The sequence below is a fragment of the Apium graveolens genome, chromosome 9, assembly GCF_009905375.1.
Source record: "Apium graveolens cultivar Ventura chromosome 9, ASM990537v1, whole genome shotgun sequence".
In the NCBI taxonomy this organism is placed as follows: Eukaryota; Viridiplantae; Streptophyta; class Magnoliopsida; order Apiales; family Apiaceae; genus Apium; species Apium graveolens.
In genome coordinates this window covers 6,120,583-6,139,090 of record NC_133655.1, presented here as the reverse complement: position 1 = coordinate 6,139,090, position 18,508 = coordinate 6,120,583, and the positions used below count along the sequence as shown (strand labels likewise).

The 18,508-nt window shown below is 31.4% G+C and overlaps 1 protein-coding gene across 1 annotated transcript; it reads right to left on the bottom strand.

Moving 5' to 3' along the window:
• Positions 1 to 2,667: 2,667 nt before the first annotated feature.
• LOC141683947 (uncharacterized) lies at positions 2,668 to 17,519 on the bottom strand. Its single transcript, XM_074488760.1, has 16 exons — positions 17,387 to 17,519; positions 15,669 to 15,774; positions 15,139 to 15,215; positions 14,948 to 15,035; positions 12,595 to 12,784; positions 11,925 to 12,051; positions 10,522 to 10,602; positions 9,236 to 9,337; positions 9,027 to 9,122; positions 8,803 to 8,877; positions 8,043 to 8,162; positions 7,145 to 7,273; positions 6,939 to 7,016; positions 6,198 to 6,284; positions 3,122 to 3,208; positions 2,668 to 3,042 (listed from the first exon to the last, which is right to left on the bottom strand). Exons 2-16 carry the CDS (start codon positions 15,763 to 15,765, stop codon positions 2,992 to 2,994), a joined length of 1,485 nt encoding a protein of 494 aa, XP_074344861.1. The 5' UTR covers positions 15,766 to 15,774; positions 17,387 to 17,519; the 3' UTR covers positions 2,668 to 2,991.
• Between the last annotated feature and the right edge of the window lie 989 nt (positions 17,520 to 18,508).

The following is an 18,508-nucleotide window of genomic DNA, read 5'->3' as shown; positions in this document are numbered from 1 at the left end:
TATTAAAATAATTCAAAATATTTGTACAATATTATCTTGATCAATGGAATATTGTTGATCTAAAAGAATTCTTTTTAAAAAGTTGGTTTTTTTTAGTGAAAAATGAAAAATAAATCGATTTAATATATCATCGTAGTTTTGACAAATCTAGTGAGATCTCATTTCAAATTTCAAATATTTTTAAAATTGGGACAAATCCCAAAAATAATAATGCGTTATCAGTGAAGTTAATAATTTTAATATAAATAATCAATTGACTTGATCATTTAAATAACTCAAACAAATTAATTTATATTAATATAAGATATTAAAAAAATTTACATAATTGGTAAGATATTTTCGCCGAGCTTGTAATTTAAATTAAACGTAGAATGTGACGATGTTTTTCGGCCGGGTCATGTAGTCAAATTTCGACAAATTTCGAGTATTTTTTGAACAATGGGTCAAGTTCTAAAATGCATTGACTCATTATAATTCGAACTTATCTAAATATGTAATAACAATATAGATTATTTATATATAAGCGATTGTATTTTCAATATTTTTTAAAAATTATATATGTACATTTTTATTACTTTTTATAATAAAAAATATGTTAAAAGTATATGAGATATATTTTCAAACTAAAAAATGATTAATAAATAAGATAATAATCCATTTATGTACTATGCCTAATTTTATATCTGGAATTCAATTTTTTAAAATTAATTGTACAAATATTCAACTAACTATCCTTTTTTTTGCGGAATTCAAATAAGTATATTTAAAGTTAAATAAAATATTCATTTAGCACACTTACATATTATGTGTATGATAAAAAACACATGTGACAATATGGTGTTGTGGTAAAAGGTTGTATAGTTGAATGAAATAACTTTAGTTCAATTCCCACAAACCACATTTTTTATATAAATAATAAAAACAGGGGTAATTTAATCTTTTTAATAAGACTTTTTAATCTCATGAAATTATACATTTGTTCTCCTATTATATATTGAAGAGATATAAGGACACTTACCCATTCTTGGTCGTGCTACTCTGACTCGACTATTTCTGTTGCCTTGTAGTGAGATACATACACAAAATGAGGAATACATATGACGAAATACATGGTCATGGAATAAATCTTTTATTGTCGTCGCAATACCAGAAATTTTGTTAAATTTGACTGAATGTTTTGGTCGAATTGAGCTAAATTCGACCAATTTCGATCTAAAATAGCTTGTCGAAAATAAGGGGTGTGATCGAATTTAGCTAAATTCGACTGAATAAATTTGACCAACTAAATTTGATTGAAATTCGTTGTAAAAACTCATCCCAAATTTTTTAACGAAATTTCAAATTTATGGCAAAAATTCAAAGATTCCGCCCAAAAAAGTACTAAAGTCGACCAAATTTGGTCGAAATTACAAAGCTAAATTCGACCAAATCTGGTCGAAATTAGTGTGCTAGATTCGACCAAATCCGGTAGAAATTAATAAACAGCAGATTTTTATAAACGGCAGAATGCATTTTGTTGCTCAACAAATTTTTAGGAAGTTGTTACTAACTTTTTCATAATGTAATTTCATAAAACAATAACGGATACAATAATAATTTTTGTTTATTAATCTTAAAATTAAATAAATACTCCCTCCATCCCATGTTAATATTCCACTTTGCAAATTTCACACATATTAAGAAATAGATAATATAATGTCTTTTTTCTCGTTTTCACAAAACAATATAAATTAGTTTTTATACATTATATTAATTACACATTTTTCAAGAGATAAGTAAATGTATATATATATATATACACTCACACGAAATTTATTAAATAATATGCATTTTAAATTTCTAGGCAATGATATTTATGATGAGGGTCTTGTGATTTAATTTAGTATATATTGAAACCGTAAAGTTTGCATGGGATAGAGAACATAAATATTTTGGGAAATATTTTTTTTACAAAATGGACTATTAAAATGGGATGGATGGAGTATGTAATATTAATTTGATAATACAACAATTTCTATCCTTTATTAATATATTGAAAATCAAACATTATAAAAATTAACTCACCTAAATGATAAACAAATATTAAAAAAATAAAAAAAAAATTAAATTCGTTCATGTATATAAACAAATTAATACTAATCTTATTTCATTTCTAAGTTTTCGGAAATGAATTTGCAAGAGGTGGTGGACATAAACTTTGGAGGTGGTGATTAGTGTGAACCGCTGAACTCGCAGAATTGGTGTGAATTGGTGTGAATCAGAATTCACCGGAACTAGTTTAAATTAATTCTCCCTTTGGAGAAATATAAATAGATGAGGTTTAACATGAAAGATGTATGTGTGTGTCTATATATATATATATATATATATATATATATATATTGCTTGGAATATACAAAATATGTATGAGTGTGTATATAGTCAGAGAGTAAAATTAAGTACGAGTGTTATTTTTTTTAATAAGACAATGAGAAATATTAAGAGAATGAGATGAGGGTGAAAGATGGATGAAATGATTAAGATATAAATGAATAACCAAATATTAATTTAACTTGGCAATCGATGTGCTTCCTTCTCAGCCAATAGAAACGTGACAAACGGGAATTCTGAAATATGCTAAATTCAACCAATAATGCACTAGTCTTTCTATATCACTATATTAAAAGCTACTTAAAGAGGTTATTCATTTATCGAGATTTAACTGTAACACGTCTTGGATTGTGCCTCTATACACTACAAATGATGATTATAGTCGGAATTATAAAGACTTCATAGCTTGATTAAACATATTGTAATCAAAAAAAACATATTGTAATAAGACCAGTTTAGTACATAATACAAGTACGCAACTATGGGGAGAGATTTTATTTGAATTACAAACTATGCTCGTCCCCATGGCAACTACGGCAATAGCCGTGTGCAAGGTCTGGCTATGCATTTCTTGGATAGTCTTGATGCTTTAATTCACATTTCTAAAAGCAGGAACATGCTTCATAGCTTTGAAGATTGGTTACTGTATGATGGATCAATACATACCACCACCTGTACAAATTATTTTGGTTAAAATTATTGTATGAAAAAAGTGGCAAGATAAAGAGCAACATATATTAATAGTTTGTACCTTGCCGACACTTTTTCCAGAATGCAGATGTTCAACTGCATCGGCAACAGAATGAAGGCCCAAGAACCTTTTTGGATCGATTAAGACCTACCACACAGATTTATGTATGTTTATGAGTTTCGTATTTAAAGGCACACGAACAATGCAGTGACTCTTACCACCAAGTAGGGAATTATTAAAATCCTATAGCTCAATGACCTTTTAAGCCTCAAGGTTTGCACAAATATATCCAATTGCCCTTGTGATTCAAAAACGTTCATTTTTACCCGAAAAATATCATTTTACCCTTGATCCGGGAAAAAAACAATTTACGGGAGAAAAAAGCCGGTGAATCGGGCGGTCCGTTTCTGAACCACAGGAGCAGCAGATGAGTATATTTGTGCAAAATTTGAGGCTTAAAAGGTCATTAAGCCTAATCTTACTGATGATTTAACTTTTAAATCTAGTCTTTGTATGATATATTAATAGTCTGCATGCATCTATTAGTTGACTCTAGGAAGCATGAGTGCGGTTGCTTGATACAGGCATACAAGAATTCGGTAAATTTCAAAATATTGAGATTCAGGTGGGGGGATACGGAAACTATTAAAATATTTAAAATAAATTTTATAATATTTCAAAATAAATAAATATATATTATAAATAATTTAATAATTGCATTTTAATTAGAAAATCAAACAAAATAATTACTTAAAAGACATAGCAAAAAGTGGTCATTTGCCAAACACAGGTACCCAGCACAAAACTAAACTTATCTTATGTGTAAAAATAATACTAACATCCAATTTTATGCAAAAGAAAACATATTGTGTCATCAGTAGGTGGCTCGGTAGTAATTTCAAGTGACTGACACTAAAACAGCCAACCCATCACAGTGAACACAAGTCTGACTGATACACCCCACATATATGATATATACACACATTGTGCCCGTTTGGGAAATCTTAAAATAAGTAACTTATGACTTAAAGTGAATAAGTGAGTAATAAGTGATAAGTTAATAAATACTTATAAATTATAGAGTTATTTGCAAAATGCATCCCCGTGGTTTGGCTAAAATGCATTTTTTTATCTATACTTTAGATAACTGCACTTTGCATCCCCTTACTATTTCGGCGCGACAAATTGCACCATTTTCATTAAATTTGTTAAAATTCTCAGGGGCATTTTAGGAAATTAAAATATTTAATTATAATTAGATCATTATTTAAGTTTTTTGACCCTCTAAATGATACTTTTAGAAAAAATTTAAAGAACGGAAGTTGTAGAGAATAAAAAGATCTTCTCGAAATAAAAAGGTTCAAAATTGAAATATATTTTTTATAATTGTTTTTAATAAATTCAATAAGTATATATTTTATTTAATTTTGGCTTCGTAAATTTTTTGATAATTTTGAATGTTATTGTTTTGAAAAGATTTTTTCGTTCTCTATAATTTTCGTTCTTTAAATTTTTTCGAAAAGTATCATTTAGAGGGTCAAAAAACTTAAATAATGATCTAATTATAATTAAATATTTTAATTTCCTAAAATGCTCCTGAGAATTTTAACAAATTTAACGAAAAGGGTGCAATTTGTCGCGCCGAAATAGTAAGGGGATGCAAAGTGCAGTTATCTAAAGTATAGGTAAAAAAATGCATTTTGACCAAACCAAGGGGATGCATTTTGCAAATAACTCTAAATTATATAAGTGTTTGGATAATTTAACTTATAAGTCAGAATTGTTTTTATTTAAATGAATTAAAATAAATAATTTTTATATATAATTATCTTAATTCTTATATTTTAAGTTATATTAACATTTAAAAAAATATATTCTAAAATTAAAATTAATAAAAAAACGAAAAATAAAAAATAAGTTGTGAAAAAGTACGTCGTTACCAACATTCAACTTATCAGCTTATAAGTTGTAAATTCAAACTTATAAGCTGGGTCGACAAACACTCGTCAATAAGCTGTTACGGGCTTATAAGCCAATAAGCCAACTTATAACGGAATTTATACTCTGTATTACACATCTCAATGAATCAACCTAACACAGATCCGACAAAAACGATGGGATACGAACAACAATGACGACATCTCTTTCTCTCCTTTCAATCTTATACTCTAATACGATGTACGCCATTCCCGCACCCTCCACGACTTGGAGCAGTAAAATACGGTGACACGCCTGGTGGCGCATCCCGTACGTATCTTCTGGCCGCATCCCCGCGCACCCCCGCACCCGAACGTATCGGATGCGCCATGCACTGGGTAGGTGCCGAACCCCTGCTTTCTAGATTGGTTGTACATTAATGTCTTAAAATCAATTCTAACAAATTGCCCCACAGCATCAGACTTGATGCTTAGACTATATGCCAATTTGAGTAATTTCAACTTGATTTACAACTCCATTATTTAAGCCTATTACAATATCTATTCATTAACCTGAATCTGCATGCATGCCTTTGCTTATTTTATTTAAATGCACTCGATATTTCCTTCAACATCCAAGTGGATTATAGGTCTGGCTAGTTGAATATGCTCTTAAGAAATTTAGAATAAATATTCGAGAGGTTAACCAGATTAATGTACTCATAAAAAAAATTATGCTGCTTGTGTCCAAAATTTTAAAGACTTGAAGAAAGATAAACCAATTCTTAGGATACATATTTATCATGTAAACCATGAACCCATCTCAGTCAGCTTTAAAGATTATCAGCTAAAATATGTCTGGAAGCAGGTCAAACAAAGTCATTTTTGCAACAGAACTTGAACTTCCAAACATTTATAAAAGCTAAAATATATCATATAACTTTGCACCCTATGAAGAAATGGACCACAATTAATGTTTCACTTGCACAATTAACCTAAATATTTTTCTTGTGGTAAGAAATATGGAAGACATAAAGCAATCATTTACGATTTGGTATTTGCAAGACACAACTGTGCCTGATATGTACACCACTGCTCAAAGAACAGTTTCACTAATATAAGCACAACTAACATTCAAGTAGTTATTTATGCAAGTTCTGTGAAAATTCTATGCATTAGAGAATATCTAAACTAAAAGTGCCAGGTGAGTATATTTTTACCTTTAGCTTTCCCATCGTATATAATTGGACCAGCTTATCTAGATGCTGTTGCCAAACGTGCGTGTAATGATTGAGGAAAAATCCAACCTGCCAAAGGAGGCATCAGCATAAGTAACACATAAAACAATTCATTATAACAAGTAATGGAAGTTTAATGCTAGCAGACAAACATATAGATAAGCCACATTAGTCATAATAAAATTTATAATGCGTAACACCCTAAACTGTTGTCACTGATATTTAATCAAGAAGAACATAGAGGGCATTTTGATCATAGAATCTCAACACAGATAATGAAGATAGGAGCGAGATACTAATATATTTTGTGTTGCGATCTCATCCATGTTCCTATTATCAGAATGTTGTTTCAATATGCTAAAAGTAAAGTTTGAAGTTTTTCTTCACAAGAAAGTTACAAAGCACATTGAGTTTAGTGCATAAAATATAAATGGAGTTTTTTGTCCGCCAAATCTTAATTAATTTCATAAATAAACATGTAATATTACAAATGGGCTGTAAAGTATGATATTTTGCAAATTAAGGCAATTTTATTGTGTCAACCTGAGTGCAATTTTATAATCACATTACATTACTTTTTATTATTATTATTATTATTATTATTATTATTATTATTATGTATTTGATGCTGCTGATTCACTATCAAAGTCAAAGTCTCCACTAAATGAGCATGTCAGAAACATGAAAACTTAAGTTTGCCATACTGCAAGATGGCTTACGTACCAAAGTTTGGCTTTTTGCTAGAAGCTTCTCACATACTCCAGTATAATTTAATGGTTTCCATCCATGTTCTCCTTGATACTGAGATAAGAACTTATTAGTTGCAACACAAATTACAGGTACATGCTTAACAACTTAATCCTAAAATGAATGGATAAAGCAACAAACAAGACCTGAAATCTCAAATACATATTTATAGAGCCACCAACCTGAGAAATCATTCCAATCACCACAAGTCGTCCATAAATTGCTAAAGCATTTAAGCATAGATCAAACATCTGTCCACCAACAGACTCATACACGATATCAACACCTTTAGGGAACTCCTCCTTTAGAACCTGAGTACACGAGACTTCATATAAAGATCCAAGACTTATAAGATGAATAGCACATATAAATCAACTGTAAAGGTTCAAGATAATTATATGATCCTAGACATATAAGTATTAAACAGAATTTGGTGGGTATTGGGGAAGTAAACTGTTAATACAAGTTGCAGTGAAAATTTCACTTATTACTAATACAAGCACGTTTAAAATCCGTGCAAGGCAGGGGTCTGTATTAAAAATTTAAAAACAAAATTATATAATAAATTATTGGTAACATATATAATTAACTATATGTATGTTTTTATGTTGTTCTGTATATGTATGAATATGTAATTATCAATATTGATCTCATGGCCTCTTTTGATACCTACAATTTTACTGGCTTTAGACATTTGTTAGTATTTTCATTTCTAATAATATAAAATGTGTTAACGATGGGATTCGAATCTTAATTCATTTTTAGTACTTCAAAGATCAATGATATATATATTATATTTTTTTAATACAATCCTAATGGAATTTCAACCCTACGCCTACAGGCGGATACAGTTTACTACGATTTTGCTAATTACTTTGTTTTTCATTTGCTTACAATTTGTGTCCATTATGCAAATCCCAGGTGATTAATAGAATTATTATTGTTTTCCATTATCTAAAAAGGCCGATGGGAGACATATCCCAAAAATCTTCTTCAAGATACCAGATAATGGACAATTTCAAGTTGTAAGCATGCTCAAAAAGAACATATACGAGTAAAAAAATTTGACTTTCAGGATACCGTTTTGATATCTTCTGCTTTGTAGTCTATAACTCGATCAACGCCCAACTCTTTCAAAAGATTTGCCTTGTCTTTACCTCCACACGTTGCTATTACTGTATTTCCAGCCAGTTTAGCAAGCTGCATTCATCACAAATCAAAATCAGCTAATTTTTCATCAGTATACGTAGACAAACATGGAACAACCACCTACCTCTATATATATTAAGACAGCTATTCAAAAACTTTCAAGTAAGAAACAGACTAATGAAGAAACCCTTTTAGAGCTGGCTTTCAAAACTATTCTCTGCTATATTGCCTGAGTTTTTCCTTTACTGCTACCAAATATAAGCATGATTACTCTACTTGCTCATTCTTTTTTTTTATATTACTTTAATCATGTCTGACAGATTTGACAGTCTTATTTATCAAAAATAGGAAGATGCATGAAAAAATCTCCAAAAAGGATGCATTTTATTATAGAGTTCTTTTGATAGGTATCAGATTCTTTTATTCACAAATTTCCCAGAAGGAAGTTCTATATAACAGTTTGTGCCTGTGCGGGGTTAAAATTGACAAAATGCTGAGGTCTATTAAAAACAATAATGATAAGATACTCTAAATATTGGTAAAGATAATTTTGATAAAAGAAAACGTAAATTATATCAATCTTTCTGCTCAATGCTCTATATATGATACTCATGCTTTACAAAGATATTTAAAGGAGATGGACCGTAACATGTGATAGCATGAAGATTTCATATTATGTTCGAAAGTATACCTGGACAGCGAATTGACCCGTCCCTCCTGCAGCAGCAGTGACTAGAACTACTTTCCCATGATCCATTTGTGCTGCCTACAAGTTCCACTCAACAGTGTCAGCCAATTTATAACTATTTTAATGATACAAATATAGTGTAATCAATAGTAGGGGCTTTTAGGATAATTGAAATACTAAAATTTCTCCAATTGGACATAAAAAATAAAAGTTTTGTGGGTAACAACCTTTTCCAGAGAAATCGATGCTGTAAGTCCAGAGGTTAGCATAGCTACAACTTCAGGATCTGGCCTTGCCACAGGAAGGATGTGCTTTGAGGGTACCTAATTACAGCGGCATACAATTTCATATGTACACAATTTTTAACACAATATATCAAGTATCACACACATATAAAATTCAACAAGGAAAAGACCATATTTTTTAACTAGTTTACCATCGTGAATTCAGAATAACCTCCAAATATCATTATTGCAGCTGGAGAGCCAACTTTTAAATGCCTAACTGAATCACCGACGGCAGCAATTAGCCCCACAGCCTGAAGAACAGAGAATTGCATGTGTCATGTGTCATCCGATTGACTGCAGCTAACTAAGTTTGATTTACACCACACCTTATGCATGCTTTCAGACTTCTCAAGTCTACACTAACTCTATCTTAGATAAGAAATGCATGTGCTTTGCAGACAGAGTATGTGGGAATTAGGTAATTAACAAAATAACATTTGAGGTGATAGAGACAAAATTGCACAATGCACAATAAAAAACTTTAATTGATTGAAAGGTCAAGGTGTTGATAAGAAAAACTAGAAGACTCTTTAGTCTCACTATCTACTAAATTAATTGCAATTCCTTTCCTAGGTAATGTTATCTGGAGTATTTTCCCCCTTTAAGTGGGCTAACTATTTGTTCCTAGTTATAAAATTTACCACCAAATAATGAACTGAAATTTCTAGTAATAACAAATATAACAATGTACAAGAATGTACCTGCTTTTAAAGAGCTTAAGAAACAAGATACTGCGAAATGCAAACAAATATGTACTACTTTATACACAAATCACTACTAAGAATACAGAATGACTCTATTGAGGATGCCACAATTTTCTATTCTAATTGAAACGAATCAGATAGCTGAGTGTTCCTCTTTTTCAAACTTATCAGCAGCCCTAAAACGAGTTAAGAAAACAGATTAATTATTATGAATTTTAATAAGAATGCTTTGCAGAGATTTACACAAGTCAACAATCTAAGATGGAACGGTTTGAATTTCCCAATATATTTCTTTTGATAAAATATAAATTTTTCAGAACAAAATCATAAGTAATTTCAATACCGAAATTACGAAAACATACATACACACACACGTTCTAGAGAAATCTAAACAATGTAACTAACTTCAAAAAAAATAATTAATGCGAATATCAGTACATAGCATGTTATAGATTTTTATAACGCGATTAATGCTTGTTTTAAATACATGGATTTGTTTATATTAACAAATGAACCTATGTGTGAATGCTCTTTAATGCTAATGAACCTATACAATTATTATTTGAATCAAGGGTAGTAGACACTTTTTCAGGTTAGACCTTTAAAAACTATATAGGTTCATTAGCATCAAAAAGAGCACACATACACATTTGTGGATATATTTGAACAACAATAGATCTTCAAATAAACACTACAAAGAAATAGTGTGAGACTTGGAAGCACTTTCGCACCTCAAATCCAGCGTCAAATGGAAGGCGGGACTCGATCTCCTTGCTGTTTCCACTAAAATAACGACCAGAACTAAAGTTTACCTGCCACAGAATGATGTTGTTAGGATAACAAGCCTGACTAAACACATGATGATACAGTAACAATTATTGCATAGTAACTTCATGGGAGGTGTAAATATATATACTCAGATTAGCTATGTTGCACAGAAAGGGGTATAAGATTTTCATGCTTCGCCCAGAAGTTCTTTGAACTAAAACAAATAATGTAATGAAAATCTAATTTGTCCTGCAAGTGGACCCCTCAATCTTAAATTACAATAGCAACTTGGTCGGGGAGAGGGAAGTGTCAAAAAAATGGTTTATTACTTCTAATCGGCACTGTATACTAATATTGTTACAATAATATAAGATCCTGGAAAGGGTCATTCTCTAAAACCTTGAGGTTTAGAGTAACTGGTTCCTTGACATGGTATCAGAGCTCAGAGCTCAGACTGGCAGAGGACTCAGGTTCGATGTCTGCCACCCCCAACATTTCTCATAATTTATGAGGGACACGAAAGGCACATTTAAGCCCCAAAGATGGGTGCCCGTGATCCACTCTTCGACCCATAAATGGGCTTTCGAGTGAGGGGGAGTGTTAGAATAATATAAGATCCTGGAAAGGGCCATTCTCTAAAACCTTGAGATTTTAGAGTAACTGGTTCCTTGACAAATATATCCTTACAAGAGTAATTTTAAAAAAAAAATCATATACATTAATTCTGGTAGTGAAGATTTTTCTCCTCACGTGTAACAAAACCTGCAACCATGGAGTTGACTAAATTGGCTAGTTGTATGTTAGTTATAAAACAACAGCAGAAAAGCCCGGGAATGCATAAAAATCATAAAAAAAAATGGTAAAATTATGAGTCGAATGTGTGAGAATAACCCATGCATAGGTTTTTACATTATCATGCAGTGCCATTTCTCCACTAGTTGAGGAATTTCCAATCATAGTTTGCAATCATCAGCTTATATTCAAATTTGAGATTGGCTAATAGATTCCCAAATTAGTACTTTAACTGAAATGAAGTCTGGGGATAACATGATTACATAATGCATTCCTAGCTCAGTTTATAAGCTTTGGTACACATGTTAATATAAATCATGCATCTAGCTCAATAACCAGTCTTCTTTATGGACGCGTCATAAAATCTAATCGATTAACTTCAACACTATTTATGTCATTTCCCTTTACAAGGTAAATACATATCTAACAAAGATCATCTTAGGAAAGGATGGTCACAAGACTGAGAACTTATGAGATAACAATATATGGGGTTAAAATACATAAAATTTTCCTTTGTCAAATTAATTCAGAAATGAGCTATGTAGTAGAAACTTGGAGATAGCTACAGACTTACATCACTTGCATTAACGCCAGCATAGATTATTTTTACAAGGACATGATCTGATTTAATGGGTAATCTCAATGGCTTTTTCACGATGCTGGTTGCACTACGAAATTTGTGACTCAGGGTGTGCACAATTCTGGAAAATAAGAATATATACAGAAAAAAAATGTCAAGAAGACAACTCAAAATCATTTGAACAACAAAGTATAAATTTTACAAAAAAAAGGGATGAAACTATTGATGGGGAGATACATAGCATCATAAAGACAGTAATCGTAGAACTGTACAAACAAAGAGGTGCATCAGAAATATATATTGAATTAGATGCCATAAAACAGAGGAACCCATGATTTGAACTTGGTAGCTTCACACTTTCATAAATCATCATTCATCACATTTAAATTTGAACTACGGGTTTTGCGAGGTCGCAAAAAAGCTGCTGCCTTGCAATTTGAATTTCACAAAGAAGTACTAAAACTGGTAGAACCTAATTTTTTTTCAATGAGTGGAGCAGAGCTGACGCAAAACTATTAACATTTAACTTCAACATACAGCCTTGTAGCTTCTTGTGTACAAACATATGTTCATTTTGCACCTCTGAAATTTCAACATTAAAGAAACTAGAAGTAGAGCTTTTGCTTTTAAAACCGAAAGCAATACTTGCCATGTTTTCACTTACATTTTCTCAAAGCTTTCAGGTAATTGGACACGTGAATTACTGATCGTTTGTGACTTTTCTCTCAACCTGTAAGGACGGACCAAGTATTTTGCTTCTTCCATGGGAGTTGGCCAATATTCCATCCCTCTTCGATTAGTAATCCATAGACATGATCCAGCTCTAGTTTCATCAGTAATAAGCTCAAAGGCACCTGAAAAGCTCAAACACTATAGATCAAAACACTAAAATACAAGTTTCAGGCAGAAATACAAATCTCACTTGCTCCAACAACTATCACTTAAAATTAATATTGTAACTTAGATAATCCAAGTGTTCCCACACTGCCACACATGACACAAACAATCATTGCCACATAAATTCATCAAGCCCATCCAGAGAACACCTTACCGATTTCTGGGTCATAAATCTATTACAGAAAGACGATGCTATAAATAAAGTTGTTTGGTTGCTGGTGGGAGGGCAGACAAACTGTGTATATAAAGAAGATTAGGTTTAAAATATATAATGAGTAACTAGATCACAAAAATATTCAGGCCAGGTAACCTGATTAACATCATTTTACTGAGAACTTTCAGCTATTAAAACTTCAAAAAAAAAAAACTTCATCTGTATGTCATTCGGTTTTTCCTTATGGTATGTCTTTAAATAATACTAGTTAATGGTGTAGGATTAATGGTTAATATAAATTCTAAACAGTTACTCAAAGAAATTACCTTTTTATTCAACAAAATCATTTGAGCCAAAGTGTAAAGCTGATATTTCATACAGTTGTGATTATTTGAATTTTGAAAGTTTCCGTTATTGTCTAAATTTATTAAACTTGTGTTTACATAGTTTGAATAAATACGTGAATAAGCTTAAAAGTTGCATCATAAATATTGTAGAGCCCGTTTGGCTTAACTTAAATATAAAAGTAATATTTTAAAGTGCAACTTAGTCGCTTTAAATATTTTCGCTTTAATTTGGATGTATATGTCTGGCAATTTTACTTAAAGTGAATTAATTTGATAAATTTTGACTAAAATAATAAAACTATATATTATTTAAATATGAAATAAAGGTATAAAACATAAATACATATAAAATATAAAATATGAGTTAAAAAGTCACTATACGTATAGAGTTTGATGCGAGGAAAGAAATTAGTTAAAAAAAAGTACATCGAGGGTACTTAAATTTTTTGAGCTAAAGTAACTTTTAAGCTGAAAATTCAAGAGTACGAAAACACATCACATGCCAACTTAAATTGAATCTGGGTAGCTTTAAGCTACCCAGACATGCTCATACCCGTCCTTTAGTCTCTTCCTATATTTTATCAGTGGCATAGTATTAGCTGCTTGATTAGTTTATAGTTCGTCTAAACAAATAAATGAAAGTCGATGTATTCAAGTACGCCTGTGCACTTGCGGTACTTTTTATTACTCCCTCTGTCCCATTGAATTCTATACATCACTTTTGTCACGCTTTTCAATACTTGTTTAAAGTATAATTTCACAATATTTTTTTAAAATTTTTTTTTTGAATAAAAGTTCTATGTTTAAACTTTCATTCAAAAAAAAAATTGAAAAAAACATTATGAAACTATATTTTATAGAAGCCTCTAAATACGTGCAAATAGTGCACGTATACATCCTGTTGGGACGGAGGGAGTAATAAAGAGTTCGTTATTAATTTGTAAAGAAATAAATTATAAATATAGTATAATACTATTGTGCATTTCATTATTTAACAAAAACAAAACACCAGAGAAAATTTTGAGAAATATTAATGTAATAATATACATGAGGAAATTTTTGAGAAGTACTAATATAATAATATACATGAGTTATGTGTTCTACTTAAATGGAAAAAAAAACACTCAAATTAAACATACACATTGAGCACAAAAATGTCATTCTTGTGCAGGATCTAACTTTTTTTACACCAAGTCATGGCAGACATGCAAGGGTTGGGACTTGGGAGCAAGGAGATCAAGTGGGGGTACTGCACCCAATTGAACTTTTGTAATAGTTATGTGTGTGTAAGATATTTTCATGTATTTAATAAATAAAAGGAAAATAACATATTGAACCAAAGGATGGGAAAAAGTTGGGAAAGTAATGTCAATTTAGGAACAATAAAGGAGGTTTTTGCTTATTGAGTTCTTAATTTGGAGGCACTAGAAAGTAAGTTTATGTTTCCACCCAACAGTTTACACATATAAGCTCATGTCAGAAAGATTTTTGACATGTTTCTGTAATAAATCTCATCAACGTACATCTCACAATAAAATGGGAAATGTTTGATTGACAACTGTCTAATTAAATAACATCGACAGAGATGGCATAATAACAATGGAGAAAAAAAATGATACCTTTTATCACTGCTTCCATGGAAACATAACCACCCATTTTTTCAATCAGTTGGGAATCCACTTTCAATGCTAGATCAGTTCGAACAAACTACATATGCAAAGCCTTATCTTAAGCGCTACTGCAGGTACATTAAAGATCAAAAGTAATAATATATAGTTTCCGCTTTATTTGTAAAAGACCTAACTCTCACCTCAGGGCAAAGCACGTTAATCCGAATTCCTTCCTTCTTGTAGGGAACAAGTGATCTGGTGAATAGGACAACACCCCCTGTGAAGAGTAAAACCCATCAAGACCCCAAAGATCACTTGACGGCTGACGCAAAGCATAGATTCCTAACCATATAGATTACGCTCAAACAAAATATTCGAAGTAATTTCTAGCTCAATGATTCGGATGCAGAATACAACTTAAAAGAGAGATTACAAAGATAATTCACTTCCAGTTGAATCTTGTTTAGGTAGGAATTAGGGTATTCTATAAAATTTTAAATCTTAATCTGTTTCCAGTGCAGATATCGATCCCATACCTATATTTTAATTCCACAATTAATCTGAATTACACATACATTTCTAGAATTACATTACTAGATTCAGGATTATAATTTCAATTTTTTACTTCTGTTTCCAAGCAAAAGAAAATCATACTCTTCTGTTTATACTTATGACCTTCTACATTACAAATTTATGGAAGGGTAAAACCTTGCAGCGAAAAGGAGCAAACCTTTAGAACACGAGTAGATAGGGTCACCATACATTGGATAGAGTCCTGAAGCAGATCCCAAGTTAATGACAACCCCAGGCTTTTTAGCAGCTTGCATGGTCTGGATCTGCTCACAGAATTTGAAAATTACACGAGTCACTAAACAAGTGAACGGTGACCAGCATATACATACACAGACACACATACAAGTACATATTTATAAATGCAATATTTAAACAACCTAGATGGATAGAGAAACCAGTTCGCACCCATAAGCAATTATCCCTAAACTTTACGGATAACACATACAGCCATCCTTTGAATGTCAGTTGATTTCATATTTTAGAAGCACACTGTTATGTTTAAATCAAACCTACAAATGTTCATCACGACTCGCCAAATAAAATTCCATACACCATGAGGAATATACTGGGTATTGTAATGAATCAGATCCTATACAATACCGGCCAATATCTTTATCTCTCATCCTTTGACTTCATCGATAGTAACTAAACCATGGTTGTCAAAACAATAAGTCTAATCGAGTGAGTCTAGTCGAGTCAACAGAGGTCCAGCTAGTTAACGACTAGTCGAAGAATAATATTATATAATTATATATAATTCCAACATACCGCATTCATGTATTTCAGGGATTAGGGGACTATACGTTTATAATTTAGCTACAAATTTTACAATTATGTAAAAAGAATGTATATAACCAGGAGCAAAATCAAGTGTGCCTTAAGTTTTCCCCAAATGAAAAATGCATCCCTTAAATTTCATAAAGGCAAAGGCAAAGTGTGTGCTTTATGTATTATTTAGTGCCAAGTAATGTTAACCGAACATATCATCGAACAGTGACGAAATAGCTAACTTTTGCCTTAGGATTAGGATCTGTAGAATGCAGAAAATTGGATAATGTAGATTTAGAGAAGATACGACTAGTACTGCCGTGACAAAAAATGAATTAAATTAACATAAACCAAACAGAACACAGGTCAACAGTCTGGCTCCACAAAGTCTAACAGTTTACCAATGAAACATTGAATTATAGTTTAGCTAAAGGTGGAAGCATCATCTAAAAGCACGTGGAAACCTTTAACCTCTACTTGTCGCTACCATGGAAACTCCTGATTCTGTAACAAACTAAATACTGGCTCTAAATTAGTTTCGGAGCCTGATAAAAGAAGCACTGATTACCTCTACACTTAAAGTATTTGTGTGTGTGCGTACAAGTCCACCCTGTACCCATGATAATTTATGCACTTAACCAAATACTTTGCACCAAAATTGGTATTGACATACTGACACAGACACAGGGGCAAAAAAAGACAAAGTAAAGATTAAAAAAGAGTGTTCATAAGAATAATGACCATATACATATCCTACCTAGTACAGGGAAAAAAATCCAACAATTGGGGCATAAAGCATTAACATTAAAGAAATAGGCTGCAACAGTGTTCGGGTGCAACTATTGTAAAACAAATTCATAGATTAAAATAAGTTTTGCAATGAGTCAAAGGCAGGTGAAATCCTTCCAGTTGCATATAGTTCGAAATTAGTTACTTCGGACATTGCATAAATACTATCTAAAGATTCCCGCCTCATAACATGTCACTGTCAATTAAACATGAACTTGTTTCTACGTAGTCATACACAAAAATAAGCAACAACTTAGCAACAAAGCATATTCAAGAACTATTATATTAAAAAAAATCTAGGATCAGTTTTAGGCATACAGCGAGGCGGGTGCTGTCAATAACAGCAAGAAGGTCCACGTTGAGAGTGTGCCTCCATGTACGAGAACCATCAGTTTGATCATTATAGAATGGCACAGGATTATTAATTCCCGCACAACTGATACAGATGTCCAGCCCTCCATATGTGGATACATGAGTCCTAAAAGCAGCAGCCAGTTCTTCTGATCATGGAGAGACAAACAGTTCATTAGTCTATAAAGTTCCACTTCCGGTCTGAAACGGCAACTATAATGCCAAATGTCAAATTTTTAAATTAGTACAAAAGAAATTTAATTTGAGTTTTCAGATACTGTTCAAACAGGTATTGTATCCAGCAAAAAAGTACACCAACGGTAAAGAACATTCAGTATTAACATGCACAACGATAATTTATATAATCTTCTTGCAGAAAAGATTGTATAGCTCCAAGAAATAATTAAATACTACAACATTTTTTAACAACATCAAGTTGCCAAAAAATTATGTAACAAAGATTTCGATAATTGGTTGGCTGGTTTCTTTTATGGAGATACCACAGTTATAAACCAATAGCCTAAGATAACTGTAAACTGTAATTGATACATATCTTTTCGAGTTGTGTTCACCAAATATTAAACTTAGACACTGTGTAACAATATAAAAATGTATTGATAAGTATTCATGGTCTTTAATTGTTCACAGATAGAGATAATTTTAACTTATTTTAAAACAAATCAATACTATATACTATACTATACTATAATAACCGGGATAGGGTCTAATTTGATATGCCTTTTTTTTTGTTGGTTTGGTTATCCTCATTTATGACCATCGGATCTTTTTATTCAAGTGATCAGGACCGTTAGATTCAAATACTAAAAGAATATACCCTACCCAAGCTCCCAAGTTCAAACTCTGCAAACAACAAATATTTATATTATTATTTATACACTACTAAAGCTCCCAGGCTCGAACTCCACCAACAACAAATATTTATATTATTATTTATACACTACCCAAGATTCAGGTTCGAATCCCACCAACAACAAATATCTATATTATTATTTATAAATATACTAATTAGGTAATGATCTAAAAAGAAATTTATTATAATTTTAAATAATATAAAAATATTAATGAAGA

What these genes read in the sequence shown, in the direction of transcription:
- LOC141683947 (XM_074488760.1), bottom strand. Translation starts at nt 15,765, where the DNA reads ATGCAAGCTGCTAAAAAGCCTGGGGTTGTCATTAACTTGGGATCTGCT. An exon ending in CCTGAAAGCTTTGAGAAAAT is followed by an intron (nt 12,052 to 12,594) that starts GTAAGTGAAAAC and finishes CTTATTTTCCAG; the next exon opens with AATTGTGCACACCCTGAGTC. An exon ending in ATACGATGGGAAAGCTAAAG is followed by an intron (nt 3,209 to 6,197) that starts GTAAAAATATAC and finishes TCTGTGTGGTAG; the next exon opens with GTCTTAATCGATCCAAAAAG.